The 18,516-nt window shown below is 36.9% G+C and overlaps 1 protein-coding gene across 1 annotated transcript; it reads left to right on the forward strand.

Annotated features, from left to right (window-relative positions):
* The first annotated feature begins 5,194 nt into the window (after positions 1–5,194).
* LOC112526627 (purine-uracil permease NCS1) lies at positions 5,195–7,260 on the forward strand. The gene has a single exon (XM_025136992.1). It carries the CDS (start codon positions 5,195–5,197, stop codon positions 6,893–6,895), a length of 1,701 nt encoding a protein of 566 aa, XP_024992760.1. The 3' UTR covers positions 6,896–7,260.
* The last annotated feature ends 11,256 nt before the right edge of the window (positions 7,261–18,516 follow it).

An 18,516-nucleotide genomic window follows, 5' to 3' on the forward strand; every position in this document is an offset into this window, starting at 1 on the left:
ATATTAATATCGATATATTTTTGTCAAATTTTTATGATATTTTCAAACATATATTTTATTCAAAAATAAAAACATCATCGCTTTTTCAAAATCACATAAAGTCATATTATAACATCAGCTGAGATAAATAATAAAATGAAATATTAAAATCACGATGTATCTCGTTGCATTGCGCGAGTACGCTTCTAATTATTATATAAAACAAATACTACAAAATTGTTTTTAATATTTACACTTTTTACCATTATATTTATTTACTTAATTTGGTTATATTTTTTAATTTTTCATTTTTATGCCCTTATTTTATTAACATACATAATCATGTATAAAAAAAATACTTCATTCAAGTCAATCTCGACCCACCAAACCCTGCAACGCGCCCCTTATTGAAAAGTCAAGGATAGAAATATTTTTTTTACATATTGCACCATTATAATAGTCTAGCCAATACCTTTAAAATGAGACCAATGTGAAATATAGTTTATTCAATCATATTATTAAATATCATAAATATATATAAATTTTATGAATTATTTTTAATATTTATATTTTATACCCTTACAATTATTTATTCAATTTGTTTTATATCTCTTACTTTTTCATTTTTTCTTTTACATTCAAATCATATTCACATACATAATCATGCCTTTAAGATCTTTTCTGTTTTGATCTTTAGACGCATGAAGCTAACTAGCATCAATCAATTTGATACTTCCATTTAATGTGAAGCCGTCAAAGAAGAGAACTTTAAAGTCGAAAGAGGTGGTGAAATATTCTCAACCCTAACAAAGAACAATAAGGGGATTCTATGTTTTCAAGACAGAATTTGGATACCACATTTCGGGAACAACTGTGAACTGATTTTAGATGAGAGTCACAAATCACGATACTCTATGCATCCAGGTACTAATAAGATGTACAAAGATTTAAAACAATGTTATTGGTGGCCAGAATTGAAGAAATATATTGTGAAATATGTGAAATGATGTTTGACGTGTCTGCAAGCGAAGATTGAGCATTAACGACCATATGGGAATTTATAGTATTTGGAAATTCCCGTATGGAAGTGGGATCATATCACAATGGATTTTATCATGAAGTTACCATGAACTCCAAAGGGATATGATCCCATATGAGTTATTGTGTATCGTCTAACTAAATCTACGCACTTTCTACAAATTAAGGAGAACTATCCTTTAGAAAGGCTTGCAAAGATTTATATTGAGTAAATAGTGACTCGCCTTGGTATTCCTTTGTTAATTGTCTCATATAGGGACAACAGATGTACCTCTAAGTTTTGGGAGAGCTTCCAAAGAGCTATGGGATCTCAGATCAGATTGAGTATGACATATCACCATCAAACAAATGGGCAGAGTGAAAGAACAATTCAGACCCTTGAAGATATGTTAAGAGCATGTATTATTGACTTCGGGGATCTTGGGAAAAGCATCTTTCTTTGATTAAATTTGCTTACAACAACAGTTACCATTTCTGCATTCAAGTTGCACTGTATGGGGTTTTGTATGGCCGAAAGTGCAGAACCCCGTTGTGTTGGAATGAAGTGAGGGAGAAGCAGTTGGCTGGTCAAGAGCTCGTTCAAATAACCTCTGAAAAGATAGATCAGATACGAGAACGAATTAAAATAGCTCAGGATCGATAGCAAAGTTACGTCGATAGACGCCATAAACCGACTGAGTTTCTGGTAAGGGATTTCGTAATGTTAAAGGTTTCTCCGTGGAAAGAATTGTTCGATTTAGGAAAAGAGCTAAGCTTAGTCCGAGGTACATTGGGCAGTTCAGAATATGTAAGTGGTTTGGTTTAATAGCATATCAATTGGAGTTGCCTGAGGAACTCAATACTATTTACAATTTCATGTCTCAAACCTGCAAAAGTGTTTGGCCGATCAGAATTTGGCAGTACCGCTACCTGAGGTGCAAGTTGATAGTAAGTTGAATTTCATGGAAACTCCTAAGGCCGTCACTGACCGTGAGACAAGAGTTTTAAGGAATAAAGAAATTAGTCTCGTGAAAGTGTAGTAACGTTTCCATAAGGGTCCAAAAGCTACTTGGGAACTAGAATAAAAAATGAAATCAAAATATCCTCAGCTGTTTGATTGAATGGATTCCGGGATGGAATTCTTTTGAGGGGAGGATAATGTGATAACCTAGTTAATCGGTTATAAAGCTCAAGATTGTTTTTGAAAAGTGGTGGTAAGTTAAGAGATTATTATGGTTAATATGCTTAAATGTTTTAAATTATGCCACTGCCTCTTTTTATTATTGATATTATAATGAGATAATTATATTAACTCATTAAGATGAGATTTAAAAGGGAGAATAAGAAGTTGGTAAAAACTTCTGGATGTTTTGGATCTGAGGCAAAGAAAATAACCAATAGAAGAAGGAAAGTCTGTCCTGTGATTATTGTCTGGATAATCTTGTTGCTATTCATCTTTGTATCTTCATCTCTTTGTGATTGATAAGGTGAGTTATTTACAAACTTTTCTTGTTTGGTAAATGAAATTAAAACCATATGGTTCATTTTTATGGGGATGTTATAAAACTGTTTTGATGCTTTAATTAACATAATTGTGGGATTATGATATGTTATAATATGTGTTTGAAATAAGGTGATATATCAAGGAAAGGTAACTTTGGTTATAAGGGTGACATATCAATGAGAGGTGTATACTGGGATAAGGGTGACATATCAAGGACAGGTGTATACCAGGATAAGGGAGGCATAATCATTGGAATATAAAATTTGGGTTTTTGATCAAAGTGTTTTCTGTTATCGCATCCTTATGATGCGATGACTTAGAGTTGTCACACCTATGTGATGCGATGACTTAAAGTTATTGCATCCTATTGATGCGATGAAAAATGGTTATCGCATCCTTGTGATGCGAGGAGTATATTTGTCGCATCGTTGTGATGCGAAAAGTTAACTTATTGCACAAGTATGATGCAACAAGTTGTGTTTGTCGCACCAGTGTGATGCGATGAGATGAGATCCTCGCACCAGTGTGTTGCGAGGAGATGGTATTGTTTCACCCATGTGATGTGAGGAAATTACAATTTCAACTATATGATGCAATAAGCTATATCAGAATGTGTAAAATGAGTTATTGAGTTATTTGATGCGATAAATTGGTGATGTCTCATCTTTTAGATGCTACAAAAGAGGTTTGTTAATCAAAATGTTGTATATTTGTCATTAACACAAATATGAGTTTATAAATGTGATTTAGTGATTAGTCACCCTGTAATAGACAACAAAAATATTTCTCACTAGATCTCAAGGTCTTACCCTCATTTTGGTGTTTTGAAAAAGTGCATTACAAAGGCTCAATCAAAGGACAAGGGGAAAGGGAAACTGTGAGGAGTTTTATATGCTTACACGGGGATGTAGAAGATAACATGTTATTTATTGTAATTAAATACTTGTTATAGATTCAAGTTTGTATAGAGTTTTTGTGAAAAATTTTGGTAGCTACATTGTAATGTAGTTTTTGTAAATAGTGAGACTAACTGTGCTATATGGAAATATATGTTTATATGAAAATGTGATTCTGGGTTGTTACAGTTTGCAAGGTATGTAACCTTTAGATTATGTACAAATGATTACCCCTGTTTTGGTCTATCTTGTACTTACTAAAAGACAACGTATAATATTTGTGTCAAACATGTATTTTTAACTTGGACATTTTACATCTTTCGGATAATATTTGTTTGAAACATACAAAAAAACAATAAACTAGTTGATTTAAATATATCATATAGTATTTAAGAAAACATGGGATGTTCGCTTTAGCTTACATAAATGTTGATTAATGTAATAATGTCTTGAAATTAACAATCAACAAATTCTTTAATAGCTATAAAAGACCTTGAACTAATAAACTATATATAGAGAGCAAATACAAAATCTTATGTTACCTCTTATAATTAATTCGAAAATGAGGGGTGGTTTATCAAACACTTACTCGGTAAGTACTTATCAGTGAAATTTAATACTATTGTTTACTTACCGAGTAAGATTTTAGTCAACATGAACGGCTTTCTATGCAACAATTTACCCGGTAAGAGCTGATCGTGATAAGAGTCATTGCCCTCACTTACCGGGTAAGACTCTTAGTCTTTGCCTCGTTCTTATCGGGTAAGGTTTTTGATCCTTACCATATTCATCCGGTAAGGTAATATAACTTGATAAACGCTTATCCAAGTAAGCATTTGGTAAACGGCCCATAACTGTCTAAATTTATATTTTAATTTATTTTAAAATAAGTGTTCAATTTTAAAATTACATATTTAGTTTTCCTTCCACCTTTAATTATAAGTTGAGAAAGTTTTCTCTCTACTATTTTGTGGAAAATATTATATTTTGTTAGTTGTTAATAAAAAAAAGTGTAGTAATTACATTCTTATACGTGCATGTATTTTTATTGATGACATTTATTTTTGGAATTGGATGGAAGGAATATTAAGAGCATTTCTAACAGATTCTTTAAAATAGAGAAAATAAAGCTTTCATTGGTTATTTTGTTTTATTATGTATTCTATATCGTTATCTAAAATAAGGAAAACTAGAGATTATTCCAAATTTAGAGAATCCTCTAAAATTTGATGAAATGAGAGAGAAATGAATTTTTTTATTTTATTTCCACTAATAAGATTAAAGACGAAGAATTGTGTGAGAAAAACAGTTAAAAAGAAAAACGTAAAAAGAGATATGGACCCTTGATCACCTTTAATCTTAAATCCACCCATAACTTGCGTTTGATACGGGGATTAATTCGATGCATTTGTAGATCCATCTCTTATTCTTCTTACTTTAACTTTTTTTTTACCGGTACGCAACCCTAAAATTAAGTTATTATTGTTTTTTCTAAATTATTTTTGATAAGTGAATTGAGATGACATATTATAAAATATTTTAATACACACTGAAATCTTCAAAACAAATAATTTGTTAGAAATCAAATTTAATTATTTTTATAAATTTTGAATCTTATCTCTTTATTTAAAAAAATATATTAAAAGTCTGTTATTGTTAAACGTAATTAGTCAAACACTCTTCAAATTTTTTGGTCTTTTCTATGATGCATAGGAATTTACATCCACCATACATAACCTATCCCCAAACTCCAAAACAGATTCCATTCCAGTCCTCCTGAATCTTTACTTTCTGAATCATGATTTCCAAATGTTTGAGCTTCCATCCCCATCTTTATCCCTACCAACATCATCAGGCCTTGGCAAACCCAAAACCCATCTCCATAAACCTTTCCTTTTCCGAAGCCTTTAATACAATTCCAACCACCACAACACCTTTTTCCCTTCACAAAAAAACCCTCTTCTTCCAACCCATGGCATCCACTGTACCCAATTCCATTCCAGAGTTTGAAGATTTTGAACCCGACCCCAAGCTTATCAACGATGATCTAGCGCCAACGACTGTGAGTAAAAGAACATATTCTGGTTGGGAAATGGCCAGTTTGTGGGTTGGTCTGGTTGTGGGTGTGCCAACATATTACCTTGCTGGTAGCCTTGTGGATCTTGGAATGGCTTGGTGGCAAGGAATATTGACGGTTGTTACGGCTAACATAATCACGGTTATAGCACTTGGATTAATGGGTCATCCAGGGACACGTTACGGGATTCCGTTTCCGGTCCTAGCCAGATCGGCCTTCGGAATCCATGGTGCGCATATTCCAACTCTACTAAGAGGATTAGTAGCTTGTGGCTGGTATGGAATTGAGACATGGATTGGTGGTGAAGCAATTTTTCTACTTTTGCCCAATTCTATTAAGACTTCAACCTTTTCCAATTCCATTCCGTGGCTTGGAACTTCCCCAATTGAGTTTGCTTGTTTCATGGTCTTTTGGTTAGCACAATTACTTGTTGTGATCAAAGGAATGGATGGAATTAGAGAACTAGAAAAATATTCTGCCCCAATTTTGATAATTCTCACTTCATGTTTACTCATCTGGGCTTATGTGAATGCCGGTGGTTTCGGTCAAATCCTCTCGATGTCTTCGCGGCTCTCATCAGCGGAATTCTGGTTGCTATTTTTCCCGTCACTGACTGCAAACGTAAGCTTTTGGGCAACACTTGCACTAAACATTCCGGATTTCACACGTTACGCCAAGAGCCAGAAAGACCAGATCATGGGTCAAGCTGGGCTACCGATTCTCATGGGTGGGTTCACCTTTGTTGGGTTAGCGGTGACCGCATCGACTCAAGTCATCTTCGGGCGTGTGATCTCGAACCCAATTCAATTGTTGGGTGAAATCGGTGGATTAACAACCATGATCCTTTCCATCTTTGGAATCACACTTGCCACCATCACCACCAATATTGCTGCCAATGTTGTAGCTCCGGCGAATGCCCTGGTGAGTCTAAGCCCATCGGTGTTCACTTTCCGGCGAGGTGCAGTATTAACTGCATTGGTTGGAATCGCATTCCAACCTTGGAGACTTCTTCAATCAAGTGAAAGCTTCGTGTACACTTGGCTTGTGGGGTATTCAGCATTGATGGGACCAATCACTGGGATACTTTTGGCCGATTATTATCTCATAAAAGGCCGGAATCTGGTGGTAAAGGACTTGTACAGTTCGAATCCTTTTGGGAAATACTTTTACTTTAATGGGTACAATTTGGGGGCAATTGCAGCTCTGGTAGTTGGGATTTTGCCGGTGATTCCAGGGTTCTTGCAGAAGATCGGAATCTTGAGACCGGTGCCGGAGTTGCTGGTAATGATTTACAACAATGCCTGGTTCTTTGGACTTTTCACAGCTGGGATTGTTTACTGGATCTTATCAGTTTTGAATGCAACACAACAGATGGGTTCACAGCCATCGGAATCTGAGTCCTTCTTGCCCAAAACAAGCTGATTTTTATTTTATTTTATTTTAGAGTTGTTTGAGATTGTTTATAAAAACAATTTATTCATATTTCGGTGTGACACTGTTAATAAACATTTTTAAGTGTTTGCATAAATAATTTATACCAGTACCAAATCGGTAATAAAAGTTTTTGAAAAGTTAAACGTTTCTGACTTATAATAAGTTGATAAGTGGTTTTATAGAAAAACATAAATTGTTTCAAATAAGCAATCCCAACATTATTTTTGTAAATTTGTTTTCAAACTTGATAATCTTCTTGGAACACAAAATACATACAAACCGAAGAGGTTTATGCTATAATGACTTGTATACTAGGCATTACAGGTAGTACCTTGTGTTCATTTTATTGTTTAAAGATATTTATATTTATTAATATTATCTTTATAATTCTTGTTAGAGTGAGTTATATTCCTGGTCTATGTGGTTACATAAATTTATGGTTTGAATTACTTAAACGTATTTAGGAGAATGATCGTGTAAGAACAAAAGTTAAGTTTAAAAGTGTAAGAAAAGATGTGGACTGTTGATCATCTTAATTTTAAATCCACCTATGAATCGTGTTTGATGTAGTCCGATGCATCTCGGTACATCTCATCTTGATGCATCTTATTCTAATATAACATGTTTCTCCTTTCTCTCCCTTTCTTTTTCTTTCCTTTAAAAAAAATTTGAAAAACCAAAAAGGAAGAGTCACGAAAAAAAAGTTAATTATATATTTATTTACATTTATGGTTCTTTGGTAACAAAAAACAAAGTTAGTTATATTGGATATATACCTTTCAAGGTAGCAAATCTTTTATCTTCTTCCACATTAGAAATGTAGAGGCCAAGTTCATGGTCAAAACTCGTTTTTTCCGCGCTACTAAAATCATCCCAATACAACTCACCCAACTTTAGTAACTTTGATCGGTCAAAATCATTATATGAATCATTCGGATTCAATATCGTCATACAGAAAATCAATTTTGAACTTGTCTTTCTAAATCTCTCTCCAAACTCTTGAATTTGCCCATCTACAACTGTATTTAAACAATCATACTTGTAATAATATTGATGTTGGATATTGATCTTATGTCTTTGGTTCTTTGGATCAGCATAATTTTCTTACATGTTCTTGCAATTTTTCCTTGGTTGTTTTCACCAATGAAATAACTAGCACTAAAAATATCTTAATCTTTTCTTTAAAGAGCTATTTATGACGGTAAATTTGTGATCCCCAAAAAGTGCAACATCAAGTGCAAATAAAACATGAAATCATATGATGTCAAATATATTGGAAGCCCACATGCTTGCCATACACCTGTATTATTCTCGTAACTACTCTCAACATATCGAAGCATCTCAATAACACAAGGAAACAAAATCAATCAAACACATAAGTGATTTGTAATGAGAACCCTAACATGTATCTCCAGTTCTTACAAGAGTGGTCGGTTATATTTCACACCTTTAGACTATATGAAATTGGGACACAAAGCAAGTATATAATACGGCCCAACGTCGTCTTTCCAAGTAATAAAGTGGTACAAGTACCGGATTATCGTCCACAGAGATTGTAGCCAAAGTTAGATTAGAGTCCAATGAAAGAGATGATTTCAGATGACGATTTTGAAGACTTTTGTTTGATTTTAAGGTGAATCCAAACATAATACAGAATATATAAAAGAAGCAAGGGTGTAAGACTTAAGGTGAGACCCAAGCACAAATTCSAGCAGCCAATGCTATAGGAATGCTACAGCAAGCAGTGTTTCGAAACWAAGTTCCACCATCTATTTTGAAGGCATTCCTCTCGGACTTCACCATTGCACWATCTTATAGCTTTCCACCCATATCTCTATGTGGTGTTCGGACCGGGGATAGTGACACGATGGTGTTTTCAAAATATATGGATAAACAAATCTCTTTGTTAAAAATCACTCTCTTGAGTTGATTCCCATATCATTCGAGTTGGCGTGTTCTTGATAGTTCATCTATGAATCTATCACACTTTGACACTTTTGAAGAGTGACCAACCCGTCGGGAGCTAAGTTTTGAAAAACATAAATGACAAGTCTCCTTGTCGGCAACTTTCTCAAGTCTACCTCTTATGTCATCCAAGTTGACGTGCTTATTAACGGCTTATCTCTAAGTCCATCGCACTTTAACACTTTCAAGTGATCAACCCATCAAGAAGTGTGCTTGGTTTTATAAAAACTCGAATGAAACAATGGAACGTCGTTTACGAAAACACTTAGCTACTTTCGTTCGATTTGAAAATCTCTCCTTTCCATCTCACACCCAAGCTATAAAAGCTTAGCTACTCATAACGAAAAGTAAAAAATAAATTACGTAAAATAAAGACATAAACGTAAATTGCGTAAAGTAAATAACGAGAAAATAAATGACGGGAATGTAAATGACGAGAATGTAAATTGCGGAAATTAAATAACGGAATGTAAATGACAATAATCGTAAAGGAACGTAAAATAAAGAACGTAAAATAAAAGACGAGAATATTATAGAAGAAAAGATGAAGAACTTCAAAAGATTAATAAAAACCACCATTGGAGAGGGTTTACAATACTAGCTAATGGAAATGGAATACAATGGATGAAAGGTGGATTAATGGATGATAGAATAAGGCACCCCAAGCCTTCTTTTTATACACAAAAGGGGTCACTAGAAGACAAAAATAAAAGACTTGGAGGCTAAGCTTCCAAAAGCTAGTTACATGGCAACAAAAGAGTAACTAACAAGTACTATGGCCTAAAAAGTCTAAACATCAGATTTTAAACCAAAAAATCAGCTCCTACAGTTGTCTTCCATTAGTCAAAAAGTCAGCGTCTTAATCATTAAGCCCTCCAAAAAGCTGCGCATGAATCAGATCGACGCTGCATCAATGCTGTAGCATCCTGCTGTTTTTACAAAAATTCTATATTAGCTTCATCCAAGAGTACCAACAAGTCAACCACAAAATTAGCTTCATAATAACAAATGTATAAAGAAATAAATAAAAATGATTCAATATGGGAATGAAAAGAAATTACTCTACCTAAAAAGACGTAAAACAAGTACTTTATGTGTTAAATTCTCAACACATATCACACCCCCAAACTTAAACCGTTGCTTGTCCCCAAGCAACCAAAAGACAAATATAAAGACTCAATATAAACAAAAATGCATGATCAAGGCATTAAGTGCCTTCCCAAAGAGAGTTATAGCATCATGATGTTCATAGCTTTTCATAAATCTAAGAAGAGTCACTCAAAACCAAGTTCTTTGTGTTAACCATAGGCTAGCATTCTCTTTTCTTCGTTAAGTTCAAACACAATCACCATTTTTGGATCAATAGGGCTTATAGGGTTTTCTTTCATTGGCTTATCTTTTCTCTCATTGGCTTATCTTTTCTCTCATAGCCTTTTTTCTCTTATATACTCAACATATAATTTTTTCAATTTTTGGGTACTTTGGCCTCTTTTGTTTGGAGTTTGCACATAGTCCCTATGGGACTTTTGTTGTGCCTTTTCATAACATTTTATAAAACACATAGCCCCTATGGGACTTTTTTTTGTGTTTTCAACACCCTTTGTGTGATAAGGAGTCAATTTAGAGCTTTGCTCTTTTGTATTGACTTTGTGTCCTTATGTAAACTCCTCCCCCAAACTTGAATATGACAATGTCCTCATTGGCGTTTTGTGGGGTAAATGGTGTTTAAAGGGTGCAAGTGGCTAATATGAGCATAGAAAAGATGGCCTATCTCATTTCCTAATGGTGATAGTGTGATCAAAGTGTTTTCCCAAAAAGGATTTTGCTAGTTCTAGCAAAAACAAAGTACCATGATTAAATGACAAGCAATCACTAAAATTATTCGGGCTATGATCTCATGTGTTAACAACCTTCAACAGAAATGATCATGCATAAAAATCAAGACTACAAAGTATAAAAACTATTCCCGACTCAAAAAAATAAAATATAAAGCTAAAGTAGGGTGGTAGAACCTGTCCTACTCCGAAGGAGTAGGCTGTGCACTCCGGGCAGCCGCAGATGCAATCTCTGCCTTCAGTCTCACGCTCTCCGTCTTGTACCGATTCAGCTTTTTCTGCATCCTCTTGACCTTATCCGCAACCCCATTCTCCAAGTCTTCTTTCAACTTTTCAAAGTTCTTTTTCATCTTCCTTTCACTTGCTTTCAACCTGTCCGATATCTCAGCCTGCATGCCTTCTAACTTTTCCACCATCTCAGCCCGTTGTTCTATCAGGTAATATAATATATTACCACTTTGTGCCAAAAGTTCCTCCATAGTCTGTGTCATACCCGGTAGCTCCCTTCCTCTCTCACCCCTCTCTCTTAGTCTAGAAACGACCTTCATGTCAATGGTCCACTTTTCCTCACACTCTTTTATCACTAGGTCATCCGTGTATTGGGGAACACCCGCTTGTATAAGCAACTTGTTGATCAAGCCTGGGAAAAACAGTTTCCCGTGTCTCCTTTTTGAACAATAAAGGATGGCTTTCTTAATAATTTCCCCCACATTAAGTGTCTTGCCCATTACCGCACAATACAATAAAATGATTTCTCAACCAAAATAGAACTGTCATGAGTAGTCGGGTTGAGAGAATATCTAATGAAGTTCATCCACACATTAGCATCGGGTGTTAAGTTTGAAGCCCTATAAGTCCATAACATGTAGTTACTATGGATATCCCAACCGGCCCCGGGCTTCCCAAGTTCCCTACCAATTTCCTCATGTCTAGCTTGCGAAGCCGATTGAGACATAATCTCAAAATCAGTTTCGACCGGGGGTGAAAGGCCTAAAAGCTTGTTAATAGACTTGGCCAAGATACTCACCCGAACACCCCGGAGTTTAATCTTTGTAGTGCTAAACACGCAAGCTTCTGCGTAAAACTCCCTAATCAAAGACAAGTTGAAAGAGTTTTTTACCTCACAAAGCACTTGCCATCCTTGCCTGTTGATCACGTCCCGGATAAAACTGAATTCTTCAATACTTCTTCTATCGAACCCCTTATCTGGTAATACTTGCTTGTTTTTCATCTTAGCAAACATCAACTGTGCCTCTTCAGAACTAAACCCATCAAAAGGTTGTTGCGGTCTAGGAATGGGTTTAGTCTTTATCATTTTACACGTAGATCTCACCCGAGAAGGACCGGCTGTTTCATCATGCTTTGCCGAAGCCTTTCGGGATGACTTCCTAGGCACAAAGGCTGTGTGCCTCAACTGGACAAAAGGTGGTGTGCGTCTTGGTCTCTTTTTAAGAGGCTGCCTATCCACAACATGTGATCTGGTAGCAAATTTTTTTCCCAAACTCTTTTTTTTTCTAGTTGGAATAGGCGTCAAACTCCTTACATCGGCTTCTAAATCAGCCTCAATGTGTGGGGAGTCAAAAGCTTCTTCCCCATCATGTGGTTCACTGTGATCAAGCCCAACAGGTTCATCCTCACCAATGTGAGGCATAGAATCAACCAAAATAGTGGCTTCAGGAATTTGTGTGCAAGGGTGATCATACCATGTTAGAAAATACATTCTAGATGGATTTAACACAGTGGATGGTGAGTGCGGTTGTACAAAGCTTTCATCCTCAGAAAAATCGGATGTCGTTAATCCCTCGATAGGCAGATTAGGGCTCGAATTTATGCTTACCTCAATACCCTATTTAGGTCTTGTAATCGCCGGTGATGATGGTGGTGGAATGGCGGTGTCGACTGCCGTAGGCAGTGGCGATGGAGGAGCGACGGTGGGTGGCGGAGGTGATGTTGCACAGTCGTTTGAGGGTGGCGGAGGAGACGGCAGTCGCTGCGCCGTTCGTCTAGCACGCGGAGGCGAGTCGGCGATCAACGACGTGATTATCCGAGGTCTAGGCGGCGACAGTGACGAGGGTGGAGATGACAGGGGCTATTAGCGACAAGGTCTATCATTTCTGGCTCCCCTGTTCGCCACGACGTGGAGGATGATGCTCGCCGGCGGTTACTTCGCCAGACCGGTTGAGGTGGGTCACGAACAGCCGCCCTCTTCATACGGGCCATGATCAAACAGTGGGTGAGGGTGAAGTGTGGTAACAATGATCTTTAGAGTGATTTTAATTAGAGTGGTAAATCATAAAAGAAATGAGTGTGATGTTTGAAGAGACATTCGGCGGGTGATGTGGGTGATTTGGGGAGGAGGCCGGCCATGGTAAGTTTCAAAGGTAGTTATGGGGAAGATGAAAGGTCATCTCTCCATTAAGTCTCTTTCTAATGAACATGCATTTGACGGTTAAGGTAGTGTCAAAATTGGTTATCAAGAGGTTAAACATTAAATGTGATGGAGTGGGTTCATGGTGCATGGGGGACAAGTTCTGAGAAAGAAGGCTGACAAAAACTGTTGTGATGCAGTGATGATGTCATTTGTACCTTTACTGACTTCCTTAAAAAGATGCTGCCAATCTTCACATGTGAACCTATGAATGCTGTAACATTGGCAGAACATCAACTTCCCATAATAATTCCTTTGAAAATAACCTACACAAGAACAAACTAATAAAACATAACTGTTCGAAAACATAAATAAAAAGAGGGAAAATATGTACAAACAAACCTGGACTTGAAAAAGTCCAAAAACACCTTCATTCCTAAGGTATGGCCCAATTCTTAGAGCAATGCTCTGGGAATGCTACAGCATCATGAAATACCTTAACTCGTTGCCCATTTACTTTAAATACAGTGTTGTCCTCCGGGTTAATAAGGTCAACTGCTCCATAAGAATAAACTTTATGAATTACAAAGGGCCCCGACCACCTAGACTTGAGCTTTCCCGGGAATAGTTTCAACCTAGAGTTAAACAAGAGGACTTTTTGTCCTTCTTTCAACTCCCGGTGTTGGATTCTTTTATCATGCCACTTCTTTATGTTTTCTTTATAAAGCTTGGCATTTTCATAAGACATTTGTCTTTGTTCCTCCATTTCACAAAGTTGTAACTTTATTTTCTTTCCGGCTTCATCCAAAGACATATTGAGCTCTTGTTCTAAAGGCAAATGGCAGGCTTTTCCGTAGACTAGCTTATATGGAGACATACGGATTGGTGTTTTGAAAGTAGTTCGGTATGCCCATAAAGCATCGTCTAATTTGAATGCCCAGTCCTTCCTATTGAGCTTCATCACTTTTTCCAAAATGCTTTTAATTTCCCTATTAGAGAGCTCTGCCAAACCATTAGTTTGTGGGTGATAGGCCGTGGCAATTCTGTGGTTAACATTGTATTTTTCAAGGACTACTTTTAACAAATTGTTCACAAAGTGAGTACCCTCGTCACTAATTAGTGCCCTTGGGGTACCGAACCGTGTGAAAATATGTTTTTGGAGGAACTTAACCACAGTTTTTGCGTCATTTGACACACATGCCATGGCTTCCACCCATTTGGATACGTAGTCGACAGCCACAAGTATGTATTGGCAATTATTTGATGGAGGGAAAGGACCCATGAATTCTATTCCCCAAACATCAAATAATTCAACTTCGAGTATCCCATTTAATGGCATTTCATTCCTTTTGGAAATGGAGCCACTTCTTTGACATTCGTTGCATCTTTGTGCAAAATTGTGGGAATCTTTAAAAATGGTTGGCCAATAAAAACCGGACTGTAGAACCTTGGTTGCAGTCCTTTGGCCTCCAAAATGGCCTCCGTATGGTGCATGATGGCAATGCTTCAGGATTGCTGTCACTTCAGATTCGGGCACGCATCTTCTTAAAATTTGATATGCACCAAGCCTAAACAAAAACGGGTCATCCCACAAATAAGATTTAGCATCATGAAAGAATTTTTTCAACATGTGGCCTGTGTAATCAGAGGGTTTTATTCCACAGGCCAAAAAATTAGCTAAATCCGCAAACCATGGTGTCTTTGGTTGGTCAATCATGAGGATTCTTTCATCCGGAAAAGTATCACTAATGTCCATTCCTCCTATCTCAGGCTCTTCCAACCTAGACAAATGGTCCGCTACTTGATTCTCTACTCCCTTTTTATCAAGTATCTCTAAGTCAAATTCTTGCAATAAAAGCACCCATCTTATTGACCTTGGTTTTGCATCTTTCTTTGAAATTAGGTACTTAATATGGTTGAGTGATCGGTATGCACAATTACCTTTGTTCCCATCAAGTAGGACCTAAATCTCTCAAAAGAAAAAACTATGGCCAATAATTCCTTCTCAGTTGTGGTGTAATTGATTTATGCCTCATTCAAAATCTTACTTGCATAATAAATTAAATGAAACACCTTTTCTTTTCTTTGTCCTAATACAGCACCTATCGCCCAATCACTCTCGTCACACATGATCTCGAAAGGTTTGTTCCAATCCGGGGCAACTACCACTGGTGCGGTAACCAAAGCTTTTTTCAAAGTTTTGAATGCATTTTTGCACTCATCATTAAAATTGAATTTTTGGTCATGTTGTAAGAGTAGATAGAGAGGTTTTGAAATTTTTGAAAAATCTTTGATAAACCTTCTATAAAATCCGGCATGATCCAAAAAGCTTCTAATTCCCTTAACAGTGGTGGGTTCGGGTAGTTTTTCAATTACTTCAAGCTTTGTTTTATCTACCTCAACTCCTCTTTTAGAAATCAAGTGTCCAAGAACAATTCCTTCCTTGACCATGAAATGACATTTCTCCCAATTAAGGACCAAGTCAGTTTCCTCACACCTTTCCAAGCTCTTTTCCAAATTTTCTAAACATTTGTCAAAAGATGAACCATACACAGAAAAATCATCCATAAATATTTCAATGGATTTTTCAAGCATATCCGAAAATATGGACATCATACACCTTTGAAAGGTGGCAGAAGCATTACAAAGTCCAAATGACATTCTTCTAAATGCAAAAGTGCCATAAGGACAAGTAAAGGTGGTTTTTTCTTGGTCCTCGGGAGAAATGGCTATTTGATTGTACTCTGAATAACCATCCAAGAAACAATAGTACTCCTTGCTGGCTAACCTATCCAACATTTGGTCAATGAAAAGTAGTGGAAAATGGTCTTTTTAGGTAGCCTTGTTTAGTCTCCTATAGTCCATGCATATTCTCCAACCGGATACAACTCTAGTGGGGATAAGTTCATTTTTGTCGTTTGTGATGACAGTGAACCCTCCCTTTTTTGGAACACACTAGACCGGACTAACCCAAGAACTACTGGCTATCGGGAAAATAATTACGACATCTAACCATTTTAAAATTTTCTTTTTGACTACCTCTTTCATGACAGGATTTAGCCTTCGTTGAGGTTCTATGGACGTGAAATTCTTATCCTCTAAGATGATCTTATGTTGACAAATAGAAGGACTAATCCCCTTAAGGTCAGCAATGGCCCATCCTAAGGCCTTTTTATATAATTTCAACATATCCACAAGTTTCTTTTCTTGATGAAATTCTAGGGTAGATGAGATAATGACAGGCAATTTGCCTTCTTCTCCTAGAAAAGCATATTTTAGATGGGATGGGAGTTGCTTTAACTCCAAATCAGGTGGTGATTCAATGGACGGGGTAAAGTCTTTTTGCTCATTATTTTTTAGCAGCTCAAATGCTGCAGCATCCACTGGGACAACATCAGTTCCTAATTCCTCTATTTCCTCAACACTTTCCTCTTCTATTTCCTCATCATACTCTCCTTCCAACTTAAGGCTTTTCTGAATTCCCTCTTCCAAACACATCTCCTCTATCTCAGATATTCTAGAACACTCTTCCAAGTAATTAGGGTACTTTAGAGAGTTGAAGACATTAAAGGTGACTTTTTGGTCTTGGAGTCTCATAGTCAACTCTCCTTTTTGGACGTCTATCAAAGTTCTTCCGGTGGCTAGAAATGGTCTTCCTAAAATAATAGGAATTTCCTTATCCACCTCAAAATCTAGAATCATAAAGTCCGCCGAAAATATGAACTTGTCAACTTGTACCAAAACATCTTCAATTTTCCCCTTAGGATATGCTATGGACTTGTTGGCCAATTGGAGTGTGACTGTGGTCGGTCTAGCTTCTCCTATGCCTAAGGTGTTGAAAACAGACAAGGGCATAAGGTTGATACTAGCTCCTAAGTCACATAGGGCTTTCCCTATCTCCTTCCCTCTTATTGAACAAGGAATGGTAAAACTTCCTGGATCTTTTAGCTTAGGGGGTATGCTATTGGTCAAAAGTGCACTATATCCTTCGATTAGGGCTACAGTCTCATATTCAGTCAACTTCTTCTTCTTACTTAGGATGTCCATCAGAAACTTGGCATAACTAGGCATTTGCTCAATTGCCTCAACGAGGGGGATGTTGATGTGCAATTCTTTAAACACATCCAAGAATTTCTTAAAGTGTAGTTCCTTTTTTTGATTCCTCAACCTTTAAGATGGAACATAAGAAGGGACTGGTTTTATTACATTCTTATTTGGAGGTGCTGAGCAAGATGGGTCCTGAATGCCTTGGGTCATAGTGGTGCCCTTTGGAGGTTCAGATGAAATGTTAGCATCAAGCTTAGGGGTCTCTAAAACCTCAGTTTCTTTTGACTTCTTTAGAGCATCCTTAGAAAAGAGTAATGGAAAGTCTGATCTAGGGGGGATAGAAGTGGTGGTCTCCAATGCCTTTTTCTCTAAGGGTAGGACCAGTCTTTCTTTGGCAGGAACCGATGCTGTAGCATCAGCTTCTGTCAAAATTGGTGCACTATCTTTGGGCACTTTTTCTTTCAACTCCTTCCCACTCCTAAGGGTCACTATTTTCACATGTTTCTTACCTAGGTCTCTAGGGACCTCTGTATTACTGGGCAAGGTACTAAGGGCCCGATTGTTCTGGTTAAGCGCAAGTTGATTGACTTGAGTCTCTAAATTCCTGATAGCCGCACTTTGTTGATTTATTAAAGCTTGATTTTGTGCTTGTGCATGTGCAAGGAGTCCTTTAATCATTGCTTCCAAAGAAGATGATTCTGACTGTGGAGGAGGTTTATTCTGAAAAGGTGGTTGTGAATTCTGGAAACTTTGTTGGTGATTCTGAGAGTTAGAACTGTTTCCATGATGTTGTTGGAAATTAGAAGTTCCTTGTTGTTTATGGACTGATGGGCTAAAACTGGGACTGTTCCAAGAAAAGTTCGGATGTTGCCTCCAACTAGCATTGTATGTGTTGGAATAGGGATTAGCTCAGTTATGAACTTAGTTTACTGATTCAGAATTGTTAGGTCAGTGTTCATACGAGTGTTCCTCGCCATAGCACACACATTGCAAAGATAGGACTGTTGGGACAGGTGTATTAGCAGCTTGCTCTCCTCCCTGACCAGAAGTTAAAATTGTAACACCCTCATTTTTTTTGATGTTACGTAATCTGAAACATATTCCTAAATAAATACTTCAAAAGACGGCTAAAATAAAACCGTTTGAAACGTTTACAGCGGAAGTTTTTGAATAGCCCAAAAATTAACTTAAGTTCTAACCCACCTCATACCAGGTTAAGTTACAAAAGATCGACACGACACTGCTAGACAAAAGACTAAAAATAAGATGATAATTAGCAACTCTSTAAGCGTGTCCTTTGCCCTTATCCAACCTCGAACTACCTGGCCCTGAGATGCATACTATAGTCAGCTTATAAAGCTCAGTGAGTTCATGGTTTGCGTGAATAAAATCAT

The sequence above is a fragment of the Cynara cardunculus genome (assembly GCF_001531365.2).
Source record: "Cynara cardunculus var. scolymus isolate 2C chromosome LG 1, CcrdV1, whole genome shotgun sequence".
Lineage (NCBI taxonomy): Eukaryota > Viridiplantae > Streptophyta > Magnoliopsida > Asterales > Asteraceae > Cynara > Cynara cardunculus.

Coding starts and splice junctions, on each gene's coding strand:
- LOC112526627 (XM_025136992.1), top strand. CDS start 5,195: ATGATTTCCAAATGTTTGAGCTTCCATCCCCATCTTTATCCCTACCAA.